A 26866-nucleotide genomic window follows, 5' to 3' on the forward strand; every position below is an offset into this window, starting at 1 on the left:
ATAAAACTGCTCATGGTTAATCAACTGTGAAGCTCAGCATCACAGCAGAAGTATTGTGCAACAGCACCATCTGCTGGTTGAAGCCTGAACTTACTGACAACTCCTGCTTTATTGAGTTAATGCATTATCAGATTAGTCTGTAAATAATTGCAAATGGAAAAACAGAAAAGCATTTGTAATTAATGCATGCATGATAGCAAAAAAAAAAAAAAAAAACTAGCACATTCATATGGAAAAACAGCTTTAAAAATCAATTTAGATAAGGAACCATCAATAAAATGCATACAATGTACAAAACAGCTTTTATTTGTAAGGTTCACATTCAGTTGCTTTGACAAAACAGGTCCAACATTCATAATGCACAATTAAAGACGATACTTTAACTTTTCCATTTTTTTTTTATTTTAGGGCGTTAACCTTAATCCAAAAAGTGAAGGCAAGAGGAGAACATCGAGGCAGAATTTCACCACAGGACATGACCCACACAAACCCCTCTGTAAAGCTAAACATACTGTATACTTTCATATAACATAAATGAACATCACATTGGAGCGCACACACACACACACACACACACACACACACACACACACACACACACACAGGTCTTTAGTTCTGCAAGGAATTCATCCTGCCTTTCTACATTCAAAAGTGCACCATGTAACACGTGGGGAGCTTTTGATTTGCTCCTTGGGGAATTTACTGAAAGTGAATTTAATGCGATTGGTGAATACGTGTCACAGGGCACTAATACCCCTGGGTGAAGTTCAAGCCGGTTTCTGAGTGGAAGCTCGATCCTGGCGCAGTGAAACGGTAGGCAGCGTAGGCGACCACAGACCCCAGCATCAGTCCAGCCATGTAGGATACCGTCATGGTGTTTCCTAAAGAAAACAGGCAGCATGGATTTTATATCAGTGTAAATTCATATAAAATATATTTATAATATAATATATTCAGTCTTTTTGAAAAGTGTTCAGACCTCTTCACACTCTACAATAAACATATTTTATTGTATAACACTTTGACAGTTTATATTAGTTATTTATTCATCTTCTATACCACTTTTGCAGACGGCCTGGAGCCGGAGTACATCCTGGACAGGGTGCCAATCCATTGGAGAACAAAATACACACACACTTATTCATACAGTTTAGGAAAGGCAGTTAGCTTAATCTGCATGTCTCTGGACTGTGAATTAAACCCTAGATGCTGGAGGTGCGAGGCGACAGTGCTAACCACTGTTCTTGTACTAGACATATTATATACAATAAAAATGTATTTAGGGTGGCATGGTAGCTATGTGGTTAACACTGTCACCTCGCACATTCCAGGATTGGGTTTCCTCTGGGTAATCAGGTTCCTTCCCACAAGCCAAACAAATGCACGGTAGAGTGACTGCTGTACACAATTTGCCCAAAGTGTGTATGTTTGTGCCCTGTAATGGGTTTTACCCTGCTTTATGTCCTGAGTTCCGTGGATAGTGATATACATAACAAAGATGGATGGATAATTAATTTGAAATCTAATCTGAAATATCTCATGTAGATGTTAAACGTGTAAACCTTTTATTCAGTATTTTGTAGAATCACAAAATACTGGCAGCAATTACAGCGCGGAATCAGCACGGGTAAGTCACTACATTACACTGCGCTGCACATACAAAACATGGTTCACAGATGTTCTGTGCTTTGCCTGTGCCGCTCTAACACTCATTTAGATACCTAAGACATACTTTGGTTATCGTTGTGATGAAAGGTCCATCTTTAGGCTTTGTTCTCTGTATTTGCCTGAGTTTTTATTTCCCTTATTTCTGACCACTCCCTGCTGCTGAGAAGTACCATTAGAGCATGTTGCTGCTACAACCATGCTTCAGTCTAGGGATTTACCCTGCAGTAACCAGTAGAACCTTATTTGAACCAGATATATTGCATGAAGTTCAACTGACTAAAAAGTTTACTTTAGATTTTTTTTTCTTAATCTTCTCATGCTCTCACAGTCCATCAAGTGCCTGGCATATGCCTTTTACTCAGAAGCTTTTAGTCTAACTGTTAAGCCATGATGGAATAAGACCAATAAGCTCATCCTTCTCTCAGGTTCTCCCATATCAACAGAGAATTTAAAGCTGATTTAGACTGGCTATTGGTCTATTGGGCTGTTGGTACAGTTCATCCCCAAAGTGTTCAGTGGGGTCAAGGTCAGGGGTCTCAAGTTCTTTATACTGCAGCCTTGGCAAACTATGTTTTTATAGAGCTTTGTATACTGTACAGGGCCATTGTCATGCCAGAACCCTTTAGGCCTGCTTAGATCCAGTGCTAAAACATCAGTCAGGTGTCCACAAACCTTTGGTCATATAGAGTATTTAAGTTTTTTTTTTTTTTTTTTTAGTTTTGACTTTACTTATTTCTTCATATTAAATTAAATGATGTAGATTAAATGAAAGAAATGGGAACAGATGTTTTACTCCGACATGCTGCAAAGTGCCCAAAGGTACTATTTAAAAACTGGTTGTTTATATAACAGCCTCAGCAGCGACCTCATTTCCCCTCTCGTCTGTTCCAACCCCTCAGCACTCAGCATCAGCAGTTACTAATCACCTCCTGATCATCTGTCATCATCTGCACCTGTTTCTCACTGGGTCAGGAGTTAAGTAAGATGGATTTTTTTTTCATGCTTGAATAATTCAGAGGTCACCGTGTGGATTAACAAACACAAAAGCACATTCATCTGTCTGCAGAGGAAGACCTTTGTCTGGAGAACATTGAAAATACAATAAAGTCTGTCACTTTGGAAGCAAAATATAGACTTTCGCACAGAACTGTACAGAACATCTAAAATGGCGTAATATAAAATGATTTAGAAGTCTGAATGCTTTTTGAACTCATGGCAGATACAGATGTAGGCATGTCTGGGTAAAATAAATGGCTTGTATCTCTATTTTACAATTTATCTACAAAAGGAAATGACAAAAAAAATGAAAGGAATCAAAAGAAAGAAATTAAAGTTTTGCCAGGATCTGTATCAGGACTAGATTTAAAGATGGCAGTAAATTGCTTCTTGTGGAGTTTTAACAGATATGTCAAAAAGAATGAATAAAAATCAGCCAAACTGTCCAAGTTGAAACAGAGGTGTCAGGAAGAATGAAGAATAACAGACTGAATATTACGTCTGAGGGAATTCATCAGCTGTGTAGTCGATACAAAAGGGATTGAACGCAATTATGTATTTAAGGCCAAGACTTAGCATAAAGATTATTAGACAATATTTATGTCTGAATATTAATCGGTTGGTGAATCACATTTGGTAATTTACAAGTTCCAGTGTCAGAAACTCAAGGGAAGAAAAACCAACATATATTTGTAGAAAATAAGTATTTTTGATTTTTCCTTCTCACATTTCTATGTTTTTAAAAATGTGCCTATCTGTTTAAAAATATTTTTATATACAGTAAACTTTTTGGAAAGGTTATTGACCTCTACATGCTAGGAACCATATATGGATCTAATAAAGCAAATAGATTTAACTAAACAAATATATACTAAGCAGACTTCACTGACCTTGAAGGGTACCTTGCAAAAAGTAATTGAAAAAAATTCACACAAAAAAATTATAAAATATATAAAAGCCTAGTAAATGTCTCCTATAATGAGTTAAAGGGAAATAAAACTTTTATCTCATTAATAAACATTAATTTGAACATACATATCATCTGACCATTTTAATGCCTCACATAATGATGAATGAATCCACAAATTCACACTAAGACCTGGTTAAAGGACAAATTTTTCTGCTTTGGTTCTGGTCACTAAAAACAGATCTTTTTGGAAAAATATTTTTCGGATAAAGACATTTAGAAACTCAAACTTCAGTGGTGGTGTGTAGACAGGAAAAACAAAGTCTTCAGCTTGTAAGAGCGTATGAGACGACAAACGAAACTGGTATTTACTAATACTTAACTCAATAAAAAAAATACTATAATATTTGTTTATAATATTATAAATAAATAAAACTTGATTTACAATGCTTCCCTTAAATAATTTCCTTTCATTTATTTATAATTATTATCAGATATTTTATATCATTTCTAATAATTTTCTTTTGATTCTGTAAAGTTTTTCTTCTATATTTCTATATTTTATAATATTTTTATTATGCCCTTATTTGTACAGTTTATTTTACTAGTTAAATTTATTTTCTTTCGTATTTTTTTTTTTTTATATTTATTTCTTACGTATAAGTTTTTATTATTATTTTTAAGGTCACTGGCGGTCGTATAAGCATTTCACTGTGTATGACTGTCTATGTGACAAATAGAATTTGCTTTGAGACAATGACCAGTTTTAAAAGCACTATACACATAAAATTTAATTGAACTGAATTCCGTTATGCGGTCAATAGCGCCAGCTGATTAGAAGTCAAACAGCCAATCAGAAGTCGTGTGTGGAAGGACGTCTGTGATTGGCTGGATTAGTGGCAGTTTTGTAACACTGGGCAAAGTTAATCGAGCGTGCATGCAGATTCGGGGTGAGCACGCGCTGAAAACACGTTGTGAGCGCAGAGGAGAATGTGCACGGGCACTGAGCGCTTTGTATGCTCCCAAAATGTCGAAACTGTGCGCTCAGGATTGTGGCATGAATATAACACCATACATCCATACAGTAGGTGTCCCCTGTGTGCTGGTGATAACCTTTGTCAGGCTTCTGGCTGGCCATATGGCCTTTTGGTAAGGGTTTATCTCACCACACCACGGAACACATATACAGATGTATCTGCTACTTATGTCAGGCAATAAAGCTTCATAACGGCTCTAATCTGAGGTGCTGGTTGTTAATTGGTAATTTCTGAGGCTGGTGACTCTAAATGAACTTCTCCTTTGCAGCAGGGCTCAGTTTTGGTCTTGTTTTCCTGGGAAGGTCTTCATGAGAGACAGTATGTCTGTTCCAAACGGCCTAAAGTGCCTGCATGTGTTTAGCCATGTTAAGTGTGATTCCAAACCGCACGGAGCGAAAATGCTCCCTTCAGTGTAGGGAACGAGTGAATAACAGATGTTCACTTCTGAATGAATCAATTCTCATCAGGCATTGCGCCTCGCTGGAACGTGAAAAACAGGACAACATCGGAGAGGCTTATGTTACCATGGTAACGCATGGAGGAAGTGACGTCCGCGCTGGTGACTTCGCAGGGTGTTTTGTCAAAGGGAAGTTCCCTTAACCGACATTCCCTGCAAACGGAGTAGGGAGCACACTCTGACGTACACTTTGGAATGAAACGCAGGCAGTTTCATCTGCGCTTGATGGTTTCGCAAACGCACTTGTGATGAAGAGTTTGAATTATTTCAGTGACTCGGTTCTTTGAATCTCGTTCATCAAAATGAACGAATCTTTTTTTGAGTCATATAGTTAATTTCGTTATTTTGATCAGAAATACAATAAAATGTTGCATTTTTAATTAAAAAAGACCCCCAATACGTCTACATACACAAATCTTGTCTATAGTTTAAGTAATGAAAATATTACAATGCAGCTAAGGACATATTATAATAAACAGAATGAGTAGCTCATCTCTCATATCTTCGTTCGTTCTTTTGAATTTATTGCACAGCATAGCGTCAATGGGAGTCACGTGATAAAACGAACGACTCAGGGCCGAAAAGACTGAAAGCTAACGAGTCATTTCTGTTTCCTGTGTAACACATACGGAGGTTTGGCGATGCTTTGCGCATGCGCGCCCAATAAAAAAAATGAACGAATCACTCTCCGAGATACTCGTTCATCTGAGTCATATTAAAGATTCGTTCAAAACGAACGAATCCTTGATGAACGACCCAGCACTAAAACACACTCGACAGAATACTGTTCTTGCGAGAACATTCCAGATCAGCTGACCTTTATTTCATAAGTCAGTTGTGAAATAACTGTTTTGTATGAAGAAAATAATTCCAAACTTGTGTCCAAACTTTTGACTGACACTATACTATACACACACACACACACACACACACTGTATACACACTTCAACAGTTGTTATCTATCCCCCTTTTTAAAACTAGAATTAAATTATGGTGGCAGTGTGCAGTATTACTGTATGTTTCCTCTAAAGATGTCAGTGGTCACACCATCATTGATGTGATCATGTGACCATCAGAAGAGCGGCAAATATTTTTTATGTTATGTGTATACATTCTTTGGGCCCTTTTGTATATAACAGGTGTCAATGAGAACAAATGTGAAATGTGAGTTCTCTTATGCTCCTTGGGCTTTTAGTCTTTACCGGAAACATAAGCATACACGATTTAAAAGCATCAGATTCACCTGCGAGCTCCCTTTGCTCAGGTGGCACCTTTCCAGCAGCCTGGATCATGGGTACGCTACCGAAGTAACCATTCGTGACACCCATGAGGAGGGAGAAGACACAGGGCCACGCTGGGTGACAGAGGGTAGGCTTTGGCACGGGATACACACACATAATGAAGAGAGGGATAAAGACCACCCTTATGCAGGAGAAGAACAGCAGACGCACCCCATTCCACTCATAAGGCAAAGCGGCCAAGATCTACAGACAAACGCAGTCTGGTAAATACTCATTTCTCATGCAAGTACTTGAATTGAATAATAAAGATCAAGTATGCGTAGGAGCATGGGGTGAATTATTAAACAGTTATTGTTGTCTTATTTAGGAGCTTACTTTGCCAACGAAATCGGACATGTTGAAGATGGCCATGATGAGGATGGGGAGCCACTCGCCCAGTGTCGCGTTGCGGATCTCGGACTCCAAGCCGGGAAACAGGCACAGTGTGATGAAGTAGGTGACGGCAATGGACAACATGTAGGGCCAAATCACACGAGAGACCACATACCGATGCAGGAACATATCTGAAAAAAACCCAAAGGGTAAACTCATTTCGTTATAAGTTATAATAAGCAAATTATTATTATTAAAAACTCATTTGATTATGAAACTACTTTACTGCTACTATTTGTATTTTATTAAAATAATAATTGATTAATTACTATAGCTGCATAAATTAAATACTGAGCATTGATTTAAGGTTTGTTTCCCTGTAACAGTGCATCAATATCAGACTCCACTGACATACACTATATGTTCAAAAGTATGTGGACACCTGACCTATACTACCGCTCAAAAGTGTGGGATCACTTGCTAATTTCTTCCTTTTCTAAAGAAAATCACATTACAAAATACAATGATATGTATGTTCAAATTAATGTTTATTAATGAGTTTTTATTTCCCTTTAACCCATTATAGGAGACATTTACTAGGGTTTTATATATTTTATAATTTTTTTTGTGTGAATTTTTTCAATTACTTTTTGCATGGTCACTTCAAGGTCAGTAAAGTTTGCTTAGTATATATTTGTTTAGTTAAATCTATTTGCTTTATTAGATCCATATATGGTTCCTAGCATGTAGAGGGCAATAACCTTTCCAAAAAGTTTACTGTATATAAAAATATTTTTAAACAGATAGGCACATTTTTTTAAACATAGAAATGTGAGAAAGAAAAATCTAAAATACTTATTTTCTTCAAATATATGTCGGTTTTTCTTCCCTTGAGTTTCTGACACTGGAACTTGTAAATTACCAAATGTAATTCACCAACCGATTAATATTCAGACATAAATATTGTCTAATAATCTTTATGCTGAGTCTTGGCCTTAAATACATAATTGCGTCCAATCCCTTTTGTATTTCATGCAATTCACGAACAATTCAAGTTATTCTTTAGAGCATTCTGACTGTAATGGAGCAGCCGGCACAGTCTCCGGATCTGTACCCTATTGGGCTGCTGTTGTGGGAGCAGCGTGACCGTATGGTACAGAGGAAGACTCCATCAAGCCAATCCATCTTGTGGGCGATGCTCCAGGAAGCACAGAGTGAAATCTCATCAGATTCTCTTGAACAGCTACAATGCCTACGGTCTGCCAGGCTGTAATTGCTGCAAAAGGCGTTTCTTACGTAAGCAAAGTCCATCAAAATCATTATTTCTAACACGGACAACGTCAGCATGTCTTGTTCTTTTGCTATATTTTCTATTCAGACAAGTGTGTTTTTACTTGAAAAACAATAAAAATTTTAATTGATTCCGAAAGTGATCCCAAACATTTGCGTGGTAGCATACATGTTTTAGCTCCTCCCATCTGGCTATAATATCCTTCATTGTTTAGATTGTGTTCTCTTAGCCAAAAGAGCTGGAACTGATGCAGGACGAGGAGGACTGTGGTGCAGTTGGCATTGCACTTCATTATAAAGGTGTTAATTGGGGTTGAGGTCAGGGCTTTGTTCATTGTAGGCAAATGTGTGCTTCCAATATTACGGCAAAAGTTTTGGAAAGAACTACATACTGTATGGGTGTGATGGTCAGGTGTCTACAAACTTTTGGCCACATGAAGTGTTATATAAAGATACACAAACAACACATCTTACAAATAAGGATATTCGCTATAGATAGATGGAGATGAAGCTTGCTGAAAGTTGGCGTGGTAGTCGTCAGAACTGGATCAGGGCTGATATTCAAAGCTTTAAAATTCAAAGCTTTAAAAAGCTTTAAAAAGCCCGGGATCAGGGCTGATATTCAAAGCTTTTAATCTATTGTATAAAAAAAGTCAAAATATATAAAGTGCAAGTAACTAAAGTAATAATTTGCAGTTTTAATCTGTCCCTTGCAAGGAGCTCTTTGTTGTTGTACTCTATTTGCGCGGATATTATGCAATTTGTTGTGTTCTACTAAACTCCTTAATTTGTGCTTTTTATTATGGTGCATTGTTCAGACTAATAAATACATAAACGCACAATGGTGGTGTTAGGATTTCTTGTTCTGATCTTACCCTTGATGCCCGGCCAGCTCCTTTTTATCTTTTGCCTCGGCACATCAAATCTCACATATGTGCTGCTGCCACTGTATTCTGGTTCTGCACTGCCGTCTTCTGCAGGAGAAACACTCACTGCACCATTGTCCTTGACATCAAAGACATGACGTTAGACTAAGAGGCATGGCAGCTATAGTACATTGCTTTGCAGAAAACAGGGAGGGGGATGCTTGTATTGTCCTTCATGTATTTGTTTAGAATAAGTCAATCGTATTATTTATGCAGAAAGCTGGGTTTCCAAATATGAGAATATATTTAACATAAAAAACCCTACACTTATTAGTATTCTGTCTGTCAACTACAGAAACACAGTTGTTGTGCTGAAGTACTTATGTAAATGAGCTAAACAGCATCTAACACTAAATCAAGGTCTTTCACTCTGTCTCTCTGCTACCGAGCAGCGTTCAACACAATCAGGCCAATAGACCCGAACGAACGGCAGGAAGTATCGAACCACTTTCAAGAAAAACACCCATGTCATTAAGTCTAAAGGGGTTTTACTTTTATGGCCCATTTCATTTGATGAAGGCTACAAACCTCAGTCATCATACAACAATATAACAGTGTTTTTGCTTTGCTGTCTGTTCTCAAACTGATTTCTATGCAAATATTTCTGATTTCTAAATAAACTGAAATTACATAAGCATGTGTTGATACAGAATACATTTTTTTTGCTGATTATTGGACTGTGGATTATATGCCTACTGAGGAGAATTGAAATGACTGGAATTGGATTAAAAACCCTTTCAACTCTTTATTAAAACCTGGAAGGATAGTGCTGAACTGTCAATTTCACAGGAGGAAACATGGTCGGGTAAAAATAGATCATGATCAGAGATCAAATACACGCTTGGCGAAGTTGCATCATAAAAAAATAAACAGTAAAAACCATGCCATTTCCGCACACACACACTTGCACACACAATGTAGTTGGACTAAACAGCTGTGTATTCAGAAGAAAACCACTTGTTAGTGAGACTCATTGGAAAAAAGGCTTCAGACTGCTAAAGAGCAAAAAGATTAGGCTTTGGAGTGATGAAAAAAGGTCATGTAACCTGATGAGTCCAGACTTTTCCTATTCCAGAGTGATGGGCGTGTCAGGGTAAGAAGGGAAGGACATAAAGCGATGCTCCCATCATGCATAGTGTCCACTGTACAAGCCTCTGGAGACAGTGTTATGATCTGGGGTTCATCAGTTACTCAGGACTAGACTCAGTCACCTTATGGGGCAATAAAATGAAGTCTGAATGTACTGAATCACCAGGTTATCACATCTGTGGAGGGTATGTTCCAGGACTCAGGGTGTGAAAGAGTGGTTATTGGGGGCATGAGGAATCATTTTCACACATCTACTAGACAACACATTGTACGCTGTAATTAAAACTAAAAGCAGTCAAAAAAATTTTAGTGTGTGTGACGATTTTTGGCCACGCAATGCAAACATTGCTTAAAGATTAAAAATGTGGTTTATAAAACGATGAAATTCTTTTTATATATATTGAGAGTCAAAACGACTTGTTTATCTTGCTTTATGTTACACTAAAACATGCCTCCTGACTCCCAGTTTTAATAAATGGTGCAACTGTAATTATCTATGGCTTAAAGTGGGAACGCTAATTTGTAGAATATCAAAAAATAGATTTCAATATACAAAGCCTCTTTTACATTGTAATTATCTCCAAACATCAACCCATCCATCCATCTAGGAACCTCGATAGTCCAATTAGGGGCCGGGTTTAACTGTCTTTCCTTTTAACCCCCAACAGAAAAAACTATAAAAAGCATAAATTTATTTGATGCACAATGTTCAAAGATACTTCGCCCTCCAAAACTAAACCTTAGCCATACCGATGTTTATAATTCTGCACTTACAAATCTCACGTCCTCTGTTATGACGTCATGGTGGACTTGGTACTGATTGCCGTGGTGCGAGTGGTCTTTGGAGTGGCTCAACCCTTGGCGCGCCAGGCTAGTGTAGTAACGCACAAATCGTGTCCTGCGCACCAGCAGATGCAAAATAAAACATTTCAGCTCCATGCCGATAGAGATGAGGAAGAAGATGATGGTATTCTTCCTCTCGTCTGTAATCAGCAGCTTGGTGAAGATCCGACTCAGTGAAATGATCACTCCAGCCGTGCCTGAGAAAAGAACAGCGCATTCAGTACACATGCAGTTCTGTACCGGGTCTGAGATGTATTGTACGCAACACCTGCTTGTCACAGTGCTGTTAAAAACTCACATCTGAAGGTGTTGATTAGATTAGTGTGACGGAACAGTTTTAGTCATGTCAGCTCGGACGGTTTCAGTCATGCGTAATTAAAACAATAGGATTTCTTTTAATGCTGTCAGTTTCATGCTTTATTGTGTCTACAGTAACAGTTTGTTTACATCCGACTAAAGATGTGTTTAAAAAGTTTTATTTTACAAATTTAGATATTAAATCATTAAACATGCAAAAAGCTTTCTGAGTGTAGGCAGGTATTTAATGTTTATTAAAAGATTTTGACAGATTTTTTGTTAATAGGTTTTCTGCCACGGGAGATGTTTAGTCTCGTGCTTTCTAGATTCTTTATAAAATACTAAGCTGCTGTAAGAGTTCTGATATTGTGTAAACTTTTCCATGCCTGTATGTATGTTCATAAAACAACCCCTTCATTGCATTTCTCATTCTTTAAACGGAACTATTTCCTATAGCCCATGTCCAGACAAATATACATGCAAATGGATCGCTGGAACCCTTTTGTCTAACAGCAAAATGCTGATGTAGTTCCAATTATCTGTCTGTCTGTCTGTCTCCGGATCTCTCTATGAGTTACATGTTAATGACTTTTTGTCCACACACAGGGCATCTGGACAAAAGCGTAATTATTCTTTAAGCGTATTGAGGTGTAGCGAGCGCATCAAGCAATAATTCTTCCTTTATTTTATTTTAAATTGAACAATAAATTTGCTCATCTTAAACGTAAAAGCTGCATTTTGTCCTTTATTAATTTTAGGAGAGGGAAAAAAAAGGAGACTGGAGAGGGAGCAAGTGTTTATAGCTGTTATAATGTAAGTGTTAATAGAACTGATACTGTCCTGTGATTTTTAACTAACATTAAATATACAGCAAATAGCTTGTTAATTAATAAATTAATAATTCCAATTGATGGCAGAGGTTGTGGTGCAAAAGATATAAAACACTTCGAGGTGTGTTGTTCTAAAAAAAAAAAAAAATCCAATCAATTATGGTAAGAAATCTACTTTCCTATAACAGCACATTTATTCCTTATCAATCTTGCCGGATTATCTTACTTTCTCCTGTCATTACTCCTTGTGTGTACCGCTTTGGAAGCATTCCCATGTAGCCATAAAAACTGGACTGCTGCACTGTTGACACATCAGACAAACTATCAAACTCACAGGTTAATTACATCAGATATACAGTATACACTACATCAAAGAACATTACTGAAGGAGCACTCAATAAAAGGGTACTGTACCCCGTACCTGTGCATCCGAATGCCACAACACCCACAGCTATTAGGTTAAGGGCATACGCCTGGTTTGTGGTGAACTTCTGCAGCCACACGTCAAAAATGCTGACAAAAAGCAGAGGGCCGAGAGCAAAGAGGTAACCTGAAAGAAATTACATTTCCGTCACTTCTTAGTTCTAATACAAAGATTTTTCTGGACATATCATATGACAGTTGAAATGAAAAACAATGCTAACAATACTGGACCTTTTACTCTAAATTTTCTATGTCCTGCCTTTGGCAAATTAAGGGCATTGCTGTCTAAGTGGCATGGCTCAATGCCCAAACACCAGCCACTGGTGCAGTGCCAGTCCCAAGCCCGGATAAAACAGGAGGGTTGCGTCAGGAAGGACGTTATATGTGGATCAGATGGTCTAATGTGGCGACCCCTCGACAGGAGCAGCCGAAAGGCTAATAATAACAACTGCCTTAAGCAAATCAATTAATAACGAAGAACCAAGTGTATGGCTTCTTTCCCCAGGGGGTGGCTGTGTCTAAAATGACATACTCGTACTTGTGTTAATGCATCCTTTACTGTTAATGTATGCGTCATACTAGGAGTACAGAACCATACCGTTTTATTTGAAGTGTTTCTGCACAAAGGGTTTTTTTTTTTTTGTTTGTTTGTTTTTTTTGATTACGTGCTGAAAGGACTGAAAATCACTGATAAACATGACTGCTGGAAAAAAAGAAAACATTTTTTTATTTTCAGATTATGTTGGCGTTCAAGTCAAACCGGGACTTTTAATTGTACTTATCCCAATGTTTCACTAGTGCTTGGACACCATCAAGGTAGAGAGTTTTCTCAGTACACAGGAGCCTTGATCGGACTGCCTGCTTCACGTCTAAATTACCGGCCTCCCAGGAACTTTAATGTCCCAAATGTGTGAAAATGACTTGGAGCGAGGTCAGGACTGTACAGGGGACATAACGATAACTCCCAGCCAAGTTTAAGGGATCGTCATTCATAAACAGTCAGCTTTTTATCACTGTACTGTGCTTAAAGTCTTCTATAAATGTCAATCAGTTTTACGCCTTCATTCACAAGAAATTTTATCATAAGTTTGACTTGAATGCCCCACTGCACTTCAGTCAGTGCTTTTATGGCAAGTGTTCTATCTTTTATCTAAAGTAAGTGAATAGACTAGCTGTTTTAAAACAATGCTACTTTTCCCAAATCTATTTATACAAATAGAAAAAACATCTAATACCCCTAATGCGTCCTTTAAACCTGAGACACACTTGCAGCATTTAATTAAAATGTCTTTTTATAGCAGGAAAGAATGACTGACGCTTCTGTTTGCTCTTGGTGTGTCATCTTTGTAAACTATATGGAGCGATGGCAGATTTCCTTTTTTGTACAACAAACAGTTTTATTTTAAAGCTGAGTTTAAGTTGGGGTAAAATCAAACATTAGATCTATCAGATTAGGTCTATCTATTCATATGATGATGATGATGATGATGATGAACTTGGTATTGTCATGTAGTAGTATAATTATCTGCATGTACCTGTCAGTCAAAGTCACATCCAGAATGATGTTAGAGTTTTGAAGTTTTTTTGGTGGAATAGTTTCACCTTGACTGTGAACCAAAACATGTTTACTTTAGTGGTTAAAGAGAAAAAATGTATGGAAATGCTAGAGAAAGGCATAATGACTCTGTGATCAGAGAGCACATAAACGCTTGGTGAATTTACATCTTAAAAAAATCAACAGTGGAGATCAGAGCTCTGTGTAATAGTGAAAGTAAGAGCAGTTTCCCACACGATGTGATGAGCAGCTGTGTGTCCATGAGAAAACCACTTGGTGGGAAAATAATCCGAAAAAAAAGACTCCAATTTGCTAGAGAGCGTAAAGACTGGACTTTGGAGCGATTGAAAAAGGTCATGTGACCTGATGAGTCCAGATTGATCCTATTCCAGTATGATGGGCGTGTCAGGGGAAGAAAAGAAGCATTCCACCAAGTAATAATTAATCCTAAACAAATACAGATCTGAAAATATAGATGGACATGACAACAAGATGCTGAGAACAGATTATATGGTACAGACATCTGAAGAAGTTGAATGGTTTTCTAATGTTTGTCTTAAAAATCCAGCTTTAAAAAAGATTGTAAAGCCTTATGTTCTTAGTTCCGTCAGCCAGTTGTCTTTTATGATGTGTGCATCCATATAACCTGCTATTGTTAGCATAAAGAGTCCAAATGGTAGCCCAGAGAAATGTCAAATCTTTCATGCTTGTCTGAAAATAGCGCGTCCTTCTGATGCGGAGAAAGGTTTTGCAGTTATTTTGTTCATAAAATTTGTACTGAGACTGTTAGAACTCCTTTTTTTTGTAGAATCAGTCATACACCAGCAACACTATCGCTGTAATGCGGTATCTTCTGTGGGTTTTTTGTTGTTGTTTTTTTTCCTATGGCTTAGTCAGTTCTCCTGAGATATTTAGAGTATGTATAGGAGAAAACATTTGAACCACATTTTCTGCATTATATCCGCAGTGGCATTTGATATACTTGCTGATTCTGTGATGCCTGGAGGTTTATACAATGCAAAAGAAAACCTTAATGTAGAGTTATTAAAGGAGATGTTTGATGGCCTCATTATTTCTTTCCCCTTCCTCTTGGGTCCATGTGCGTCTGTCGTTATCCTTTACATACACAAGCACAACTACGAGATCTTCATAAAGGAAAAAAAATTGCATTTTAATACATCCTTGTGAAGTACAGTAGATGCTGAGTTACATTTAAAATGTGTAACAGATGTGACTTATAGGGATATGAGTAAGAGATGCATGTATAGAAATGCAAAGCTTTCTCTCTCTCTCTCTCTCTCTCTATGACAATAACAATGCTTCACCGGAAAATAGGCATGCCTTCCCAAAGAAATGGAAATGTTGTTTTGAAAATGAATCACCTCTTGCTTATTCTAAGCCTCCCCCTTGCTCTTTTTTTACTGATCTGGTTCAGCAGGATTCTGAGGATGTTAGAGCTGATGACTGATGCGCCAGGCAGAGACAGATCAGAGCCCATCCTCCCTCTTTCTTTAGGGCCAGTCATGCATTCTCTCAGGTCAGTACGCTGCCTGCTCCTTTCAGCTTATATGTGTGTGTGTGTATACAGTATATCTGCGTAAACAGACTTACCCACGGTGATCCTGGTGTGTAGGCTGAGCAGCTCCACCAGGACATTGTTCAGTACCACCGCAACCAGAGCCACGAGAATGTACGTCAGGCTCATATCGAACACAATGGATGTCCCTGGAAAAGCACGAAAGCCGAATAATCACAACCTCAAATCCCATCATTAGTCACATATCTTATCAGAGCTCCTTCTACAACGAACAATAGGCACCAAAGACGAATGAGAAGGCAGTCGGATTTCTAAGACATTTCAGAAGGAGTCCGGCTCACCGTTCTTACACCTACAGACGTATATATTTATAGAACATAAAATGCACTAGACGGGAAAATTTCTACCTTCAAATTTATGATGGAGGTAGTCCACTTCGGTGATGAAGCTATTGTAAGGCAACAGGAAGCCGACTCCAGCCAACAGCATGGCAAAATAGATTCCATGATAGCGATCATCTGGAACTGGTTCCTCCAGCACTTTAAACATAAACCAAGCATATAAACATACAGTATGTACATATAAATTTGAATAACATACGAACCTCTCAGCATTTGGTTCATCATTGTAAAAGTAAGCTTTTACACAAGCATATGGAATACATAATATGAGCGGTTGCTGATCTCTCACACTCTTTTTCTTCACTGGTGCGAGAGGGTTTAGATGATGTGACTGACATCTTTTTATTTTTATGACATTTAGACTACTTTGCCTACCCGGTGGTGGTAGGAGGAATGTGGAATTTTAAACAGCCTACCTATTTTTTGTTAAAACGTTCGAGTCAAACTGGGACTTATGATGAAATTCCTTGTAAAGACATAAAACCAGCTGACATGGACAGAAGACTTCAAGCACGGTACAATCATAGAACGATGAGCTGCAGTAAAACATCTGAACGGTGCAAATGTTATAAATAAGCTCGTATACATACATACTCTTAGGCATTTCCACATGTTTGGGCTGCTAAAGGAGTTCCTGGAAGGCCAGCGTTTCGGATGTGGAGCAGGCAGTCCGATCATGGTTTCCAGTAAACTGAGAAAACTTTCTACCTTGATGGTATCCAAGCGCTAGTGAAATGTAATTTTTACGCTCTCCTTAAAATCAAAAGAATCAAAAGTCCCGGTTTGACTTGAACGAGCCCTTGCAGCTATGTACTATATAAATGCAGGTTATATGTTATATAAATGCATATAGACATCTCAAACTGTTTGTGTAAAGTCCATAAAACCGTATCTAATACATATTTTGTTAAGACTTGAGCGCAACCGCTGCCGAGTATCCTTTTTTACGGCACTCTAACATCATTGATTTACCTAACGTGGCCTTCTACTCTAACATCTACGCTAACAAGGTTAGCTCTTTCTATTACACAGCAGGTGATATAACCTTCTCTGCAGTTTGACCTCGGGCCTGGAACATGCAGTTTGTATCCAAACACGCAACACAATTTATCCAATTTGCAGTGACTGTGGTTTTGTGCCCTGACTGATATCAATCTCCAGGCAGTAGAGCAGTTATATAAGGGATTCTCTTACCAGGCTCGGAGAGAGCCAGCACGCCTTTGTCAGGGATGTCTTTTCCTTGGCAGTCCTCTTCTTCTAGCTGATAGCTCTCAAAACTGAAGCTCATCACCACGTTGCCCTCTGGGGTCTGGGCCGGGGTGACCGGTTTGCGCCTCTCCACTCCTCTAGAGCCCATAGTCCGGCTTTAAGGCAGCCTGAGCTGTCACGGCTGTCGCAGTTACTGACACCTTGCTTGGTGGAAATGGAAATACGGTTGGCTCTGTATGGATAAGATATAGTATATACCTTTATTTGTACACCACAGTTCAGAGATGTCTTAATCTAACACATGGTTAGGCTGAAATGGTTTGAAAAAGAAACTGTTTAAATTAAACATTTTATAGATTTCGAAAATATAGATTCGAAATCCTTAATCAAGTTTAATGATGTTACAAAAATTATTACATTTACAGCAGAGGGGGAAAAAATAATAAACGTAACACGGTTTCTGGACCACATATAGCTCTGCAGGATTCAGTGGCTAAGGAGCATAACAACTGCAGATTAAATTTAAATAACGTAATCCTATTTGGCTTAGCCAAGAGAGAAAAAAAAGGAGAGAGAAATTCAGTGATAAAGCACAGCAGCGTAATGAAAGCATCAAAAGCCTGAAGTCACGGTCTACATATTCTTTTACTTTTACTAAGCACTGCTTCAATATACTGTAGACCTTAGTTTAAAGGACAGTTTCCTTTCGGATGCAATAATATTCAATAATTCCACTATACTGTTATACAATTATCACATGCTGACATCATTAATCTAAGGAGCACCTAAAGCTTTCATTCGTTCTGCATTGACACCTAAAGTAGGTGCGCTGTGAACCTGCAGCATCTAATGAGAGACACGCAAAGCAGGTATTAGACTTTCAATTTGTAAATGTATTCCCTGAATACGAATCAGGCAATTAGATTTAAGTGGAGTGAGTCGTTTGAATACAATAGGTGTAAGCCATTATCTTATATGCTAATTAAATCTGCAGTAGCCCAATAATATCTAAAAGCAGACCTAGCACTTTAAACTTGGACACTGCGTGTTGACGTTACACCATTTTCTTCCAAAGGACACAAAAATATTGGTCATAGCATGATGTTGGAGAAATTCTTCTTCTTCAGGTGCAGACTCTCATGCATTGGGTTCATCTAAAACCTGTTACTCGGGAATTCCGACCTCTGACGAGAAAAAAAACAAAGACAACACCTCTCGAAATCTCGAGTTCCTACCCAGAAACATAGGAGGACCTCCTTAACCCCTAGTTCAGTGCATGATGTCATATCAGAGCGCTGACAGTCAATAAAACAGCAGCATACCTAGCATTTACTACATGTGTTTTATTGTACAGTACTGCACATGCTATTACTGTATTTACTTTAGAGCAATAAAAAAAAGCTGTCTAATAAAAGGAGAACATGAGGTGAATCTACATCCATATCCGCATTTCTGTTGCATTGCATTGTGGCAATATTTATAGTTAAGAGCGCAAAATAAATAAAATGGTGAAGGTGTAACAAAGTCATCACAATTTTAAAAATGGTTACATTTACTGCATTTAAATTTACATGCACACGACTTACAGTTTATCTCCTTATACATTTGAGCAGTTAGGGGCCTTGCTCCAGGGCCCAACAGTGGCAATTTGGTGGTGCGGGCATTTAAACCTGGTCCAATACCTTAAACACTAAGCTAGCCGTGACCACAAAATAAATTCAGCTTTATAACCACAAGTCAGTATTACATTTACTAAATAAGCAATGATTGGTAATCAATAAGCTTTAAAATTATTGTAGATTAACTAATTAATAAGCGCAAGTGTGGCAAACAGATGCCCCTGTATCCACTGGCTTTCCTTTGTGTTTCGTCTCATCTGTCAAAAACATGCTGGTAGATGGTATATTGGCGAGTCTAAATTGCCCCTAGGGGAGGATGAGGCCGAGAATGTGTTTGTCCCATTTTGGGGAGTGTTCCTGTCCTGTGCCTGGTGTTCCCCTGGGGGCGCGGGGTAGATCCTGGACCCACAGAAAACCCTGACCAGGATAAAGTGTTTACTCAAGACAACAAGACAAACGATTATACATAAACTCTTAAAACTATCGGTTCTTTTAGTTTCGCTTAATTATTTAGCAATATCCCGAGGTGTTTTGTTTGCTATTTGAGATATTACAACAGTATAATGTGACGTCTTGGTTAATTAAAATGTAAGTCAAATGGGTTTTTATCGTCATCCCTCTATATATGGCTTGTGTACATGGGAATGAAATATTGTTTTCTCCAGGACCATGGTGCAACAGTATGCAAGAATACAAGTAAAGACACAAAGTGCAAGTAAACAACAGTGTCAGACGAGTGCAGGGCAAAAAAACCCCAAAACAAAACATGGAGGACAATAAATACACGGAACATGGGCTGTCTACAGCGTAATTGGAATGAAAATTTATAGATGATCATTTGAGACTGAAAGTGAACACACACACACACACACAGACACTGCATTAACAGAGTGAAGTATATCCAAGACACCCCCTCCCCCAAACTATACGCTAGCAATTCGACTCTATTTCTCCACTGCAGTCCGCGGCTTGGTTATATTGCATTGTCATGTTCACCTCTCAATAAACTTGACCAGCCTATCAAATCTGTCACCATGGCGTGGCGGTTTCTTGTTGTTTGACGACAGAAAGAAGTGCAAATAAGATAACAGGCTCATAAAAAACGGCAGCTGGCAAACACCTGTGCCTGAAGTCACAATTGTCATCTGAAAGGCGAGCTCTTTCACAGACAGAGAACATCTGTCCTCTTCTGGAACAAAAGACAAATAAATAACACGAGTCTTCATGTAGTTGACGTGCGTAACGCCTGATGGAATACCAAAACTAACTAACAGGATTGTGCAAATAATTAGGGGATAAACCGTGATGAGCTTGACAGTTGGTGGCGCTCTGGAAATATTAGATGGAGTAATTAATGAACCTGATGATGAAGTGTCAATAAACATTTTTAAAAAGTGTATTGTTATTGTAATTTGTTTATACTTAATAAAAACAAAACAAACAAATGCAACAATGTACTCTATGCTAAATATCAAAGCTTTTCCCAGACATAGAAAAAAAAGGAAACAGAATAATTTTCCATATCATATCAGATGAAATACATGACATACAGAATGGAAGAAAAATTATGGGTTTTTTTCTTTTTTTCTAGAGACACTAAAATCCATGAATCCAACACTATCTCCCAGGCACAGTATAACACCCAGACCGAACCATGCCATCTCCAGATAAGAGAAACAACAGGTTAAAGCTCACCAGAGTGGAATTAGATGACTTCTTAGCACATATTAGTCTTTGCAATCCACCATCTTGGCCCATAGCGTGTTTATCAGATGTGCTGTCGCGTTCTGCTCGGATGCATTGAGGTGGTCTCCGAGAGCAGCAGCATTATGGATGCGCGCAAGGACGCACACACACTCTCTCTCTTTCTCTCTCTCTTACACACACACACACACACACATACATAGAGAGACAGAAAGAGAGATGCTGTGCTGCCACAATCCCTCCTTCCCTCCCTCCCTCTCTCTCCCCTCCTCCATCAGAGAGAAAACCACCATTTCAGCCACAGTCAATTCAGCAGGTTAGGAGAAGACACAAGACAAATCCAGTTTCTATGAGCTAGACTCCACAGAATATTAACAATAAATCACAAACAGTTACGTATTATTATACTACATTATTGTGTTACAATACTGAGCATCCTACAAGCCTCCATACATAGGAAGAAATTAATCCTTCTCAGCAAAATATCTTCCAAAAAAATTTAGTATTTTGTGTAATTTGTATTATATTTATATAAAAACAATAAGGCAGCACGGTGATGTAAGGATTAGCACTGACGCCTTGCACCTCCAGGGTCCAGGGTCGATTCCTGTTTGTGTGCATGAAAACTGCATGTTCTGCCCATGCTTGGTGGGTTTCCTCCAGGTACTCCGGTTTCCTCCCACAGTCAAAAACATCAAGTCTAGGATACTGTAATTGGTGTTCCTAAATTGTCCATAGTGTGTGAATGTGTGCATGTGTGTGTGTGTGCCTTGTGATGGATTGGCACCCTGTCCAGGGTGTACCCCGCCTCGTGCCCTAAATTTCCTGGGAGAGGCTCCAGGCCCCCCTGTGATCCAGAAGATGAGTAAGTAATAAGTTGCTGTTTGGATAAGTTTATATTTTAGTAACAGGACCAAAAAGTTTACAAGAACAAATATAATTTGTTGGGAAGCGTTACTTTGATGAGCGGTCAACATTAAACAGAAGAAGAAGGATAAGTTGTGAATGTTGCTTCGAGGGGGGGGGACAGTGGTGTTGGGCACCAGGATGTTGGCAGCGGATCCTTTGGGCGCCTTCACTGATCGGGCTTGTTTGTTCGCAATGGGATTTCAGAGGCCAGGTCAGCACTCTCTGCTGGACTCTTTTTTTTCAGCAATATATGCTACATTGGCTTTTCTGTGGGATCGAAGCAGATGTTCAGGCCTTTTGTCCCCACAGGCATAAGTGAGCCTTGGATGAGTCCATGATCCTGTCACCAGTTTAGTGGTATAGGGTTAATAATCTATGTTAATGTGTTAATGTTATGTTATGGATGATTGGTTTGTTTTAAGATAGCTTTTAAAAATGGCTTTGACAAAAGAGAAGGACCTAGTAAAAGAATTCTCAAGACCGGATCAGAAATCTGCCGGATTATTGCAAAACCTCATGAGCACATCACACACCGCTCAAGAGCCAAACTTGTTAACAAAGTCAGAAAACCTGGATGTGTTGCAGACAAACTAAGATGTGGACGTCCATTAAAAAAAATGACCAATGACTTACGACTTTTGGGACGTTCTTGACCTTAGAAACGAGTTAAGCTTGTAATCAAGGAAATTAAACTGAAACACTGAGAAAGTAGAGATTTTAACATTTACATTAACATTTACATTAACATTTGGCATTTGGTTAACGTTCTTATCCAGAGCAACTTACAAAAGTGCTTAACTGTCCGTCATTGGATTGATACTTGCACTGGGTTAAGAGGTCACTAATTAAGTACCATCAGTCAAACACTGTTTGTAAGGTTTTGTTTTTTTGTTTGGTTGTTGGGGAGAGGGGGAGAGGGGGGGGGTTCTTTGTAGTGGTACCTACCCAAAGCAGATTTACTATTACAGTTTTTACTATTTTTCCTCAATCACAAATACAATTCTCAAAACATCAGAACTAAAACGAGACATTGCCTTCTAAATTGTCTCCTTAAAATAAACAATTACCGTCTAGATTCTGCACAGTAGGACTGCACACCATGTTGCAGAGTGTCCTGCAGCATTACAACACCTTCTGAACACCTTTGGGACAAATTAACATCATCCAACATCGGTGCGGTGCCTGAGACCTCACTAATGCTCTTGTAGTTGTATGATCACAAATGCCCACAGACATGCTCCAAAAATTACTGGAAAGCCACAAATCCCACGTGGAGTAGAGGTTAATGTAACAGTCAAGTGGGATTATGTTTGGGAAATGATGTCTCACAGGAGCATATAAACAATGCAGTGCATCAAGTGTACCTAACTGCAGAAAAAGCATGCGCAACTGTTGACTTAGGATGGGTGCTACCTGCTAGAGATCTCAGTGTTTCAAATGCTTAACCACATTCCACTTATACACAGATGGAAACACTGACTCCAAAGCTCTTATCAAAAGTGAAATATACCCATTAAAAATGCCACACATAATTATGAATACCACGGAAGCCAAGTTTTTCCCACACTGTACTGATAAACTGAGAACGCAGCTGTCACAGTGAGTGTGTGTGTGAAATAAATATTTCTTTATTTGGTTCTTGTAATAAAAAAAAAACTCCAGGGTAAAAAAAAGAACAACAATCTTAGATATAAATTAATTTACAAATGAGTCAACAAATGAATTTTTGTAACATACAGTAAAAGCTAAACTTTGATAGCTTATTAACGCAGGTGGCACAGTGGCATGATGGGTAGCACTGTAACCTCGCACCTCTGGGGTCAAGGGTTCGAGTTCAGTCCTGTTCGCAAATTCATTAGTGCGGTTAGGGTTAGGCGGTAAATTATTATGTGGCTTTCCTTCATTAACAAAAAAAAACAAAACACAATTAATTTATAAATATATTATAATAAAATAAATAGTTTGGATATTTTCAAGTCTCAAATCAAGGCTAAGGTGCATATACAACAATCAGTCCTAAGTTTATGACCACCTGTCTAATATTACCACCATAACAGTGACACAACCAGCTATAACATTTTTAACTTTTGGTATGTCCTGACCACAGCAGACCAGGAACATCCCTAGAGAGCTGCAGTTTTGGAGTCGCTCTGACCCAGTCCTTTAGACATCATAATTTGGCCCCTGTCAAAGACATTCAAATCCTTATACTTGCCCATTTATTCTGCTTCCAACTTATCAACTTCAGGAAAAAGGGTTTACTTCCTAAATAATATATCTCACCCACTGCCAGCCACCATTGTAATGAGATATTGAAAATGTAGCTACTGTTAGAAGGGCCAGATTGTGATGTCTAGACGACTGGATCAGAGCAACTACAAGCCTGCAGGTCTAGTGGGATGTTCTGGTCTGCAGTGGTCAGGACATACCAAAGTGATTTAAGAAAGGAAAACTGGTGAAATGGCGACAGAGACACGGGTGACCAAGGCTTGCCCGTGTAGTCCGATCCGATAGAAGCACTAGTGTAGCTCAGATTGAGGAAAAGGTTGATGCTGGTTGTAATAAAAGGGGTCTGAACACCCAGTGCATGACTGTTTTGGTGCAAAAGAAGAGACCTACTCAAAATCAAGCGGTTGGTCGTAATGTCATGTCTGATCAGTGTAAAATACATTACAATAGTTTTTAGTTTGTTATAAGTTTTCCTGCTCTGCGAAACCCACTGTGAAATTTGTCACCTGGAACATGAGTACAATGTAAGTATTCAGGGCCAAATTCCACAACCCTCGTTCCATGCAAAAAAAACTTTTCCAGACTTCAGCTAAGACTCGTATGATGCTCAGTGGCACTGCAGAAGCTTTGGAAAGACTTTGGAATGCAGTAGTTGCATGGAATCAGGATTGTGGACATGAATGTGTTGTTGTTGTGTTTGTCTTTTGGCTGCTCCCATCAAGTGGTCGCCACAGCGGACACAACTTGGCACAGGTTTTACACCTGGTTCACTTCCTGACACATCCCGCCCATTTTATCCGGGCCTGGGACTGGCACTGCATCTAGTCCATCCAGTGGCTGGGGTTTGTGTCCCTGGGTGGGAATTGAACCAGCATGGCAGGCAGGAAAACCAACCACTGAGCCACCATTGCCCTTGTGGACATGAATGTGTGTTTAGAAATATTACGTTCTAGCCCACGTCTTAGCGAAGGCTGATGCATATTTGGCTTATCTGAAGATGACCTCGACATTGATTAGGCATTTCAACCAACGTCAGCACACTGCTGTCTTGATTAAAGCTCTGCAGAGACACTTAATCAGCAGTGAGCTCAACAAAGTGCCTTATTTACATTTCAGAGAAATAATAATGATGATGATGATGATGATAGCAGTACACCCACAGGGCAATGGAAACTTCAAGTGCTTCACATATAAAGTGTACTTACGACATTATTATTCATCAAAAATATACTGTACAACCAGAAGGTTTTTTTAATTTTAATTTTAAATATAATACAAAATATATATTCATGGAAAAAAAAGTTTAAAAAAAAAAAGAGTGAGATCACATCATATTAAAAGTGTAATTAACGATTAACCTTTTACTGGAGAAATGCCATTTAAGAAAAAAAAATCTTCAGAATTAATTTGAAGCCTCATACTAAAGCTGTCTTTAGGGAATCTTTTCTGAGTAGTTAGTGATATATATATATATATATATATATATATATATATATATATATATATATATATAAATATATATATATAAATATATATATATATATATATATATATATATATATTTATATATATATATTTATATATATATATATATTTTTTTTTTAGTAAAGACAATCTAAAGACCTCTTAAGAAGCGGTGAGTTTTAAAGACTGTCTACAGGCAACCCGAGGGCTCGCATCTAAACCCAGTGGGATACTACAAGCTGTTTACTCCCATCTCTATGTATGGATTTAGAACTAAATAGTTCTTGTATTCAGAGGTTCAGGCGTTCTTGCCATGCTTCTATTCTGGGTTTAGGATTTAAATAAAGCTTTAAATGTCAGCAAGTGGTGCAGCATGTAGCGTAGCGTAGCCAACTCACAGCTCTGGGGCCTCCAGTTTGATCTTGGGACGGAGTTTACAGTGTGTGTGAAGTTTCACATCTTCTCTCTGCATGTTTTCCACCAAACCATGACTGGAGGAACGTGTTTACTGAGTACGGGTGATTAAACTCCTAATCAATATGAATAGAGCATTTATAATCTAGACACACACACAGCAATACCTCATAAAACACTAAAGTCATTGTTATTCCTAAAGACTTATAATAATAATAATAATATTACCAAACAGCATTATTTCTGAATGTGCCGAGGTGTGGAAAGCCACTGATTATATGTAAATCACACTACCGTGTCTTCCAGCAGGTACGTATCGATTAGAATTTGAAACAAACCTGCTGCGTAAACATCCTTCAAGCATAAAACTGCTGAAAGGCTCTCAGGTCTATATTTATCCTGCAGGTGAGCATCACTATGTGTGACTTTGCATACTGATCACTACCAGTTTCCAGTCTGGAAGATAAGCAGTTCCTGAAATTTCTCCCGTCCCACTCTCATACACACCACCAGGACCTCTCAAAACAATATATGAGCATACCGCTATCGATCAAAGTGAAATAAAATAGCAATACTCTCTTCTAAATGCCAGGGCACTATTTTTAAACCTGCGGGACATGAACGTTGCCCTGGTTCATTTTTATTTTCTTTTGCCAACAGCAGAATCCAGTATTCAGTGTAGGTACTGTATGTAGCTGAAATAAAGTTTTATTTTTAAATCTGGTAGTTTCTAGTTATTTCAGCAGCATGTTTAACGTGGACATTATTAGCTATTTCACTCGCACCGCTATTCTGCTGTGAGTCGACCAAACCCTTTATAGACATGACACGCAAAAGTTCAGCTCATGCAGAGTGACGGCTTTTTAATTAACATTTGTTCTCAAAGCAGAGGCGATTATCCTGCATGAAGATAATTTCTTTTTTCTTCTGAATTCCCAGGCAGAAAAAGATTAACTAGCTCAATTGGTGTTTATTGTGCTGGTGTGATCCTCACATAGGAACATAATACACACCAGAAAATATGATAATAATAATAATAATAATAATAATAATAATAATAATAATAATAATAATAATATCAGAAAAGAGCCTTCCCACATGAACCTCACACAAACAATTACATGATTTATATGTGTGAGTCACACATCAAGGGTCAAGAGTCTTCATACATACAACACATTTGTTTTTTATTTTTACATATTGTGTTTTTCAGATTTGTTTTTCTTTTTCTTAATCACTAACTTTCCTATGTTAGGATGGCGGTGAATTCAGAGCCTTTTCTGCGAAACAGAAGTCAGAAATACAACCTGGATGGGACACCAGAGGATCACAGATTATCATGCGCACACACATTCACACCTAGCAGGAGGCTGGAGGAAACTGGCAAAGCCACGGAGGTGATCATAAAGAGGACATGCACACAGACCAGAGTGCTTCATCCTTCTTCCT

The 26866-nt window shown here is 38.3% G+C and overlaps 1 protein-coding gene across 1 annotated transcript; it reads right to left on the reverse strand.

The window, feature by feature from the left end:
• Positions 1-306: 306 nt before the first annotated feature.
• slc29a4a (solute carrier family 29 member 4a) lies at positions 307-20567 on the reverse strand. The gene is made up of 11 exons (XM_053492852.1): positions 20393-20567; positions 17064-17310; positions 15876-16007; positions 15543-15656; positions 12375-12503; positions 12180-12254; positions 10758-11023; positions 8844-8973; positions 6682-6869; positions 6309-6549; positions 307-881 (listed from the first exon to the last, which is right to left on the reverse strand). The coding sequence occupies exons 2-11, from the start codon at positions 17224-17226 to the stop codon at positions 748-750; spliced, it is 1572 nt and encodes a 523-aa protein (XP_053348827.1). The 5' UTR covers positions 17227-17310; positions 20393-20567; the 3' UTR covers positions 307-747.
• Positions 20568-26866: the final 6299 nt, after the last annotated feature.

The sequence above is a fragment of the Clarias gariepinus genome, chromosome 3 (assembly GCF_024256425.1).
Source record: "Clarias gariepinus isolate MV-2021 ecotype Netherlands chromosome 3, CGAR_prim_01v2, whole genome shotgun sequence".
NCBI classification, from domain to species: Eukaryota; Metazoa; Chordata; class Actinopteri; order Siluriformes; family Clariidae; genus Clarias; species Clarias gariepinus.

What these genes read in the sequence shown, in the direction of transcription:
- slc29a4a (XM_053492852.1), bottom strand. Translation starts at nt 17,226, where the DNA reads ATGGGCTCTAGAGGAGTGGAGAGGCGCAAACCGGTCACCCCGGCCCAG. An exon ending in GCTGGCTCTCTCCGAGCCTG is followed by an intron (nt 16,008 to 17,063) that starts GTAAGAGAATCC and finishes TTATGTTTAAAG; the next exon opens with TGCTGGAGGAACCAGTTCCA. An exon ending in ACACACCAGGATCACCGTGG is followed by an intron (nt 12,504 to 15,542) that starts GTAAGTCTGTTT and finishes AATTTCTTTCAG; the next exon opens with GTTACCTCTTTGCTCTCGGC.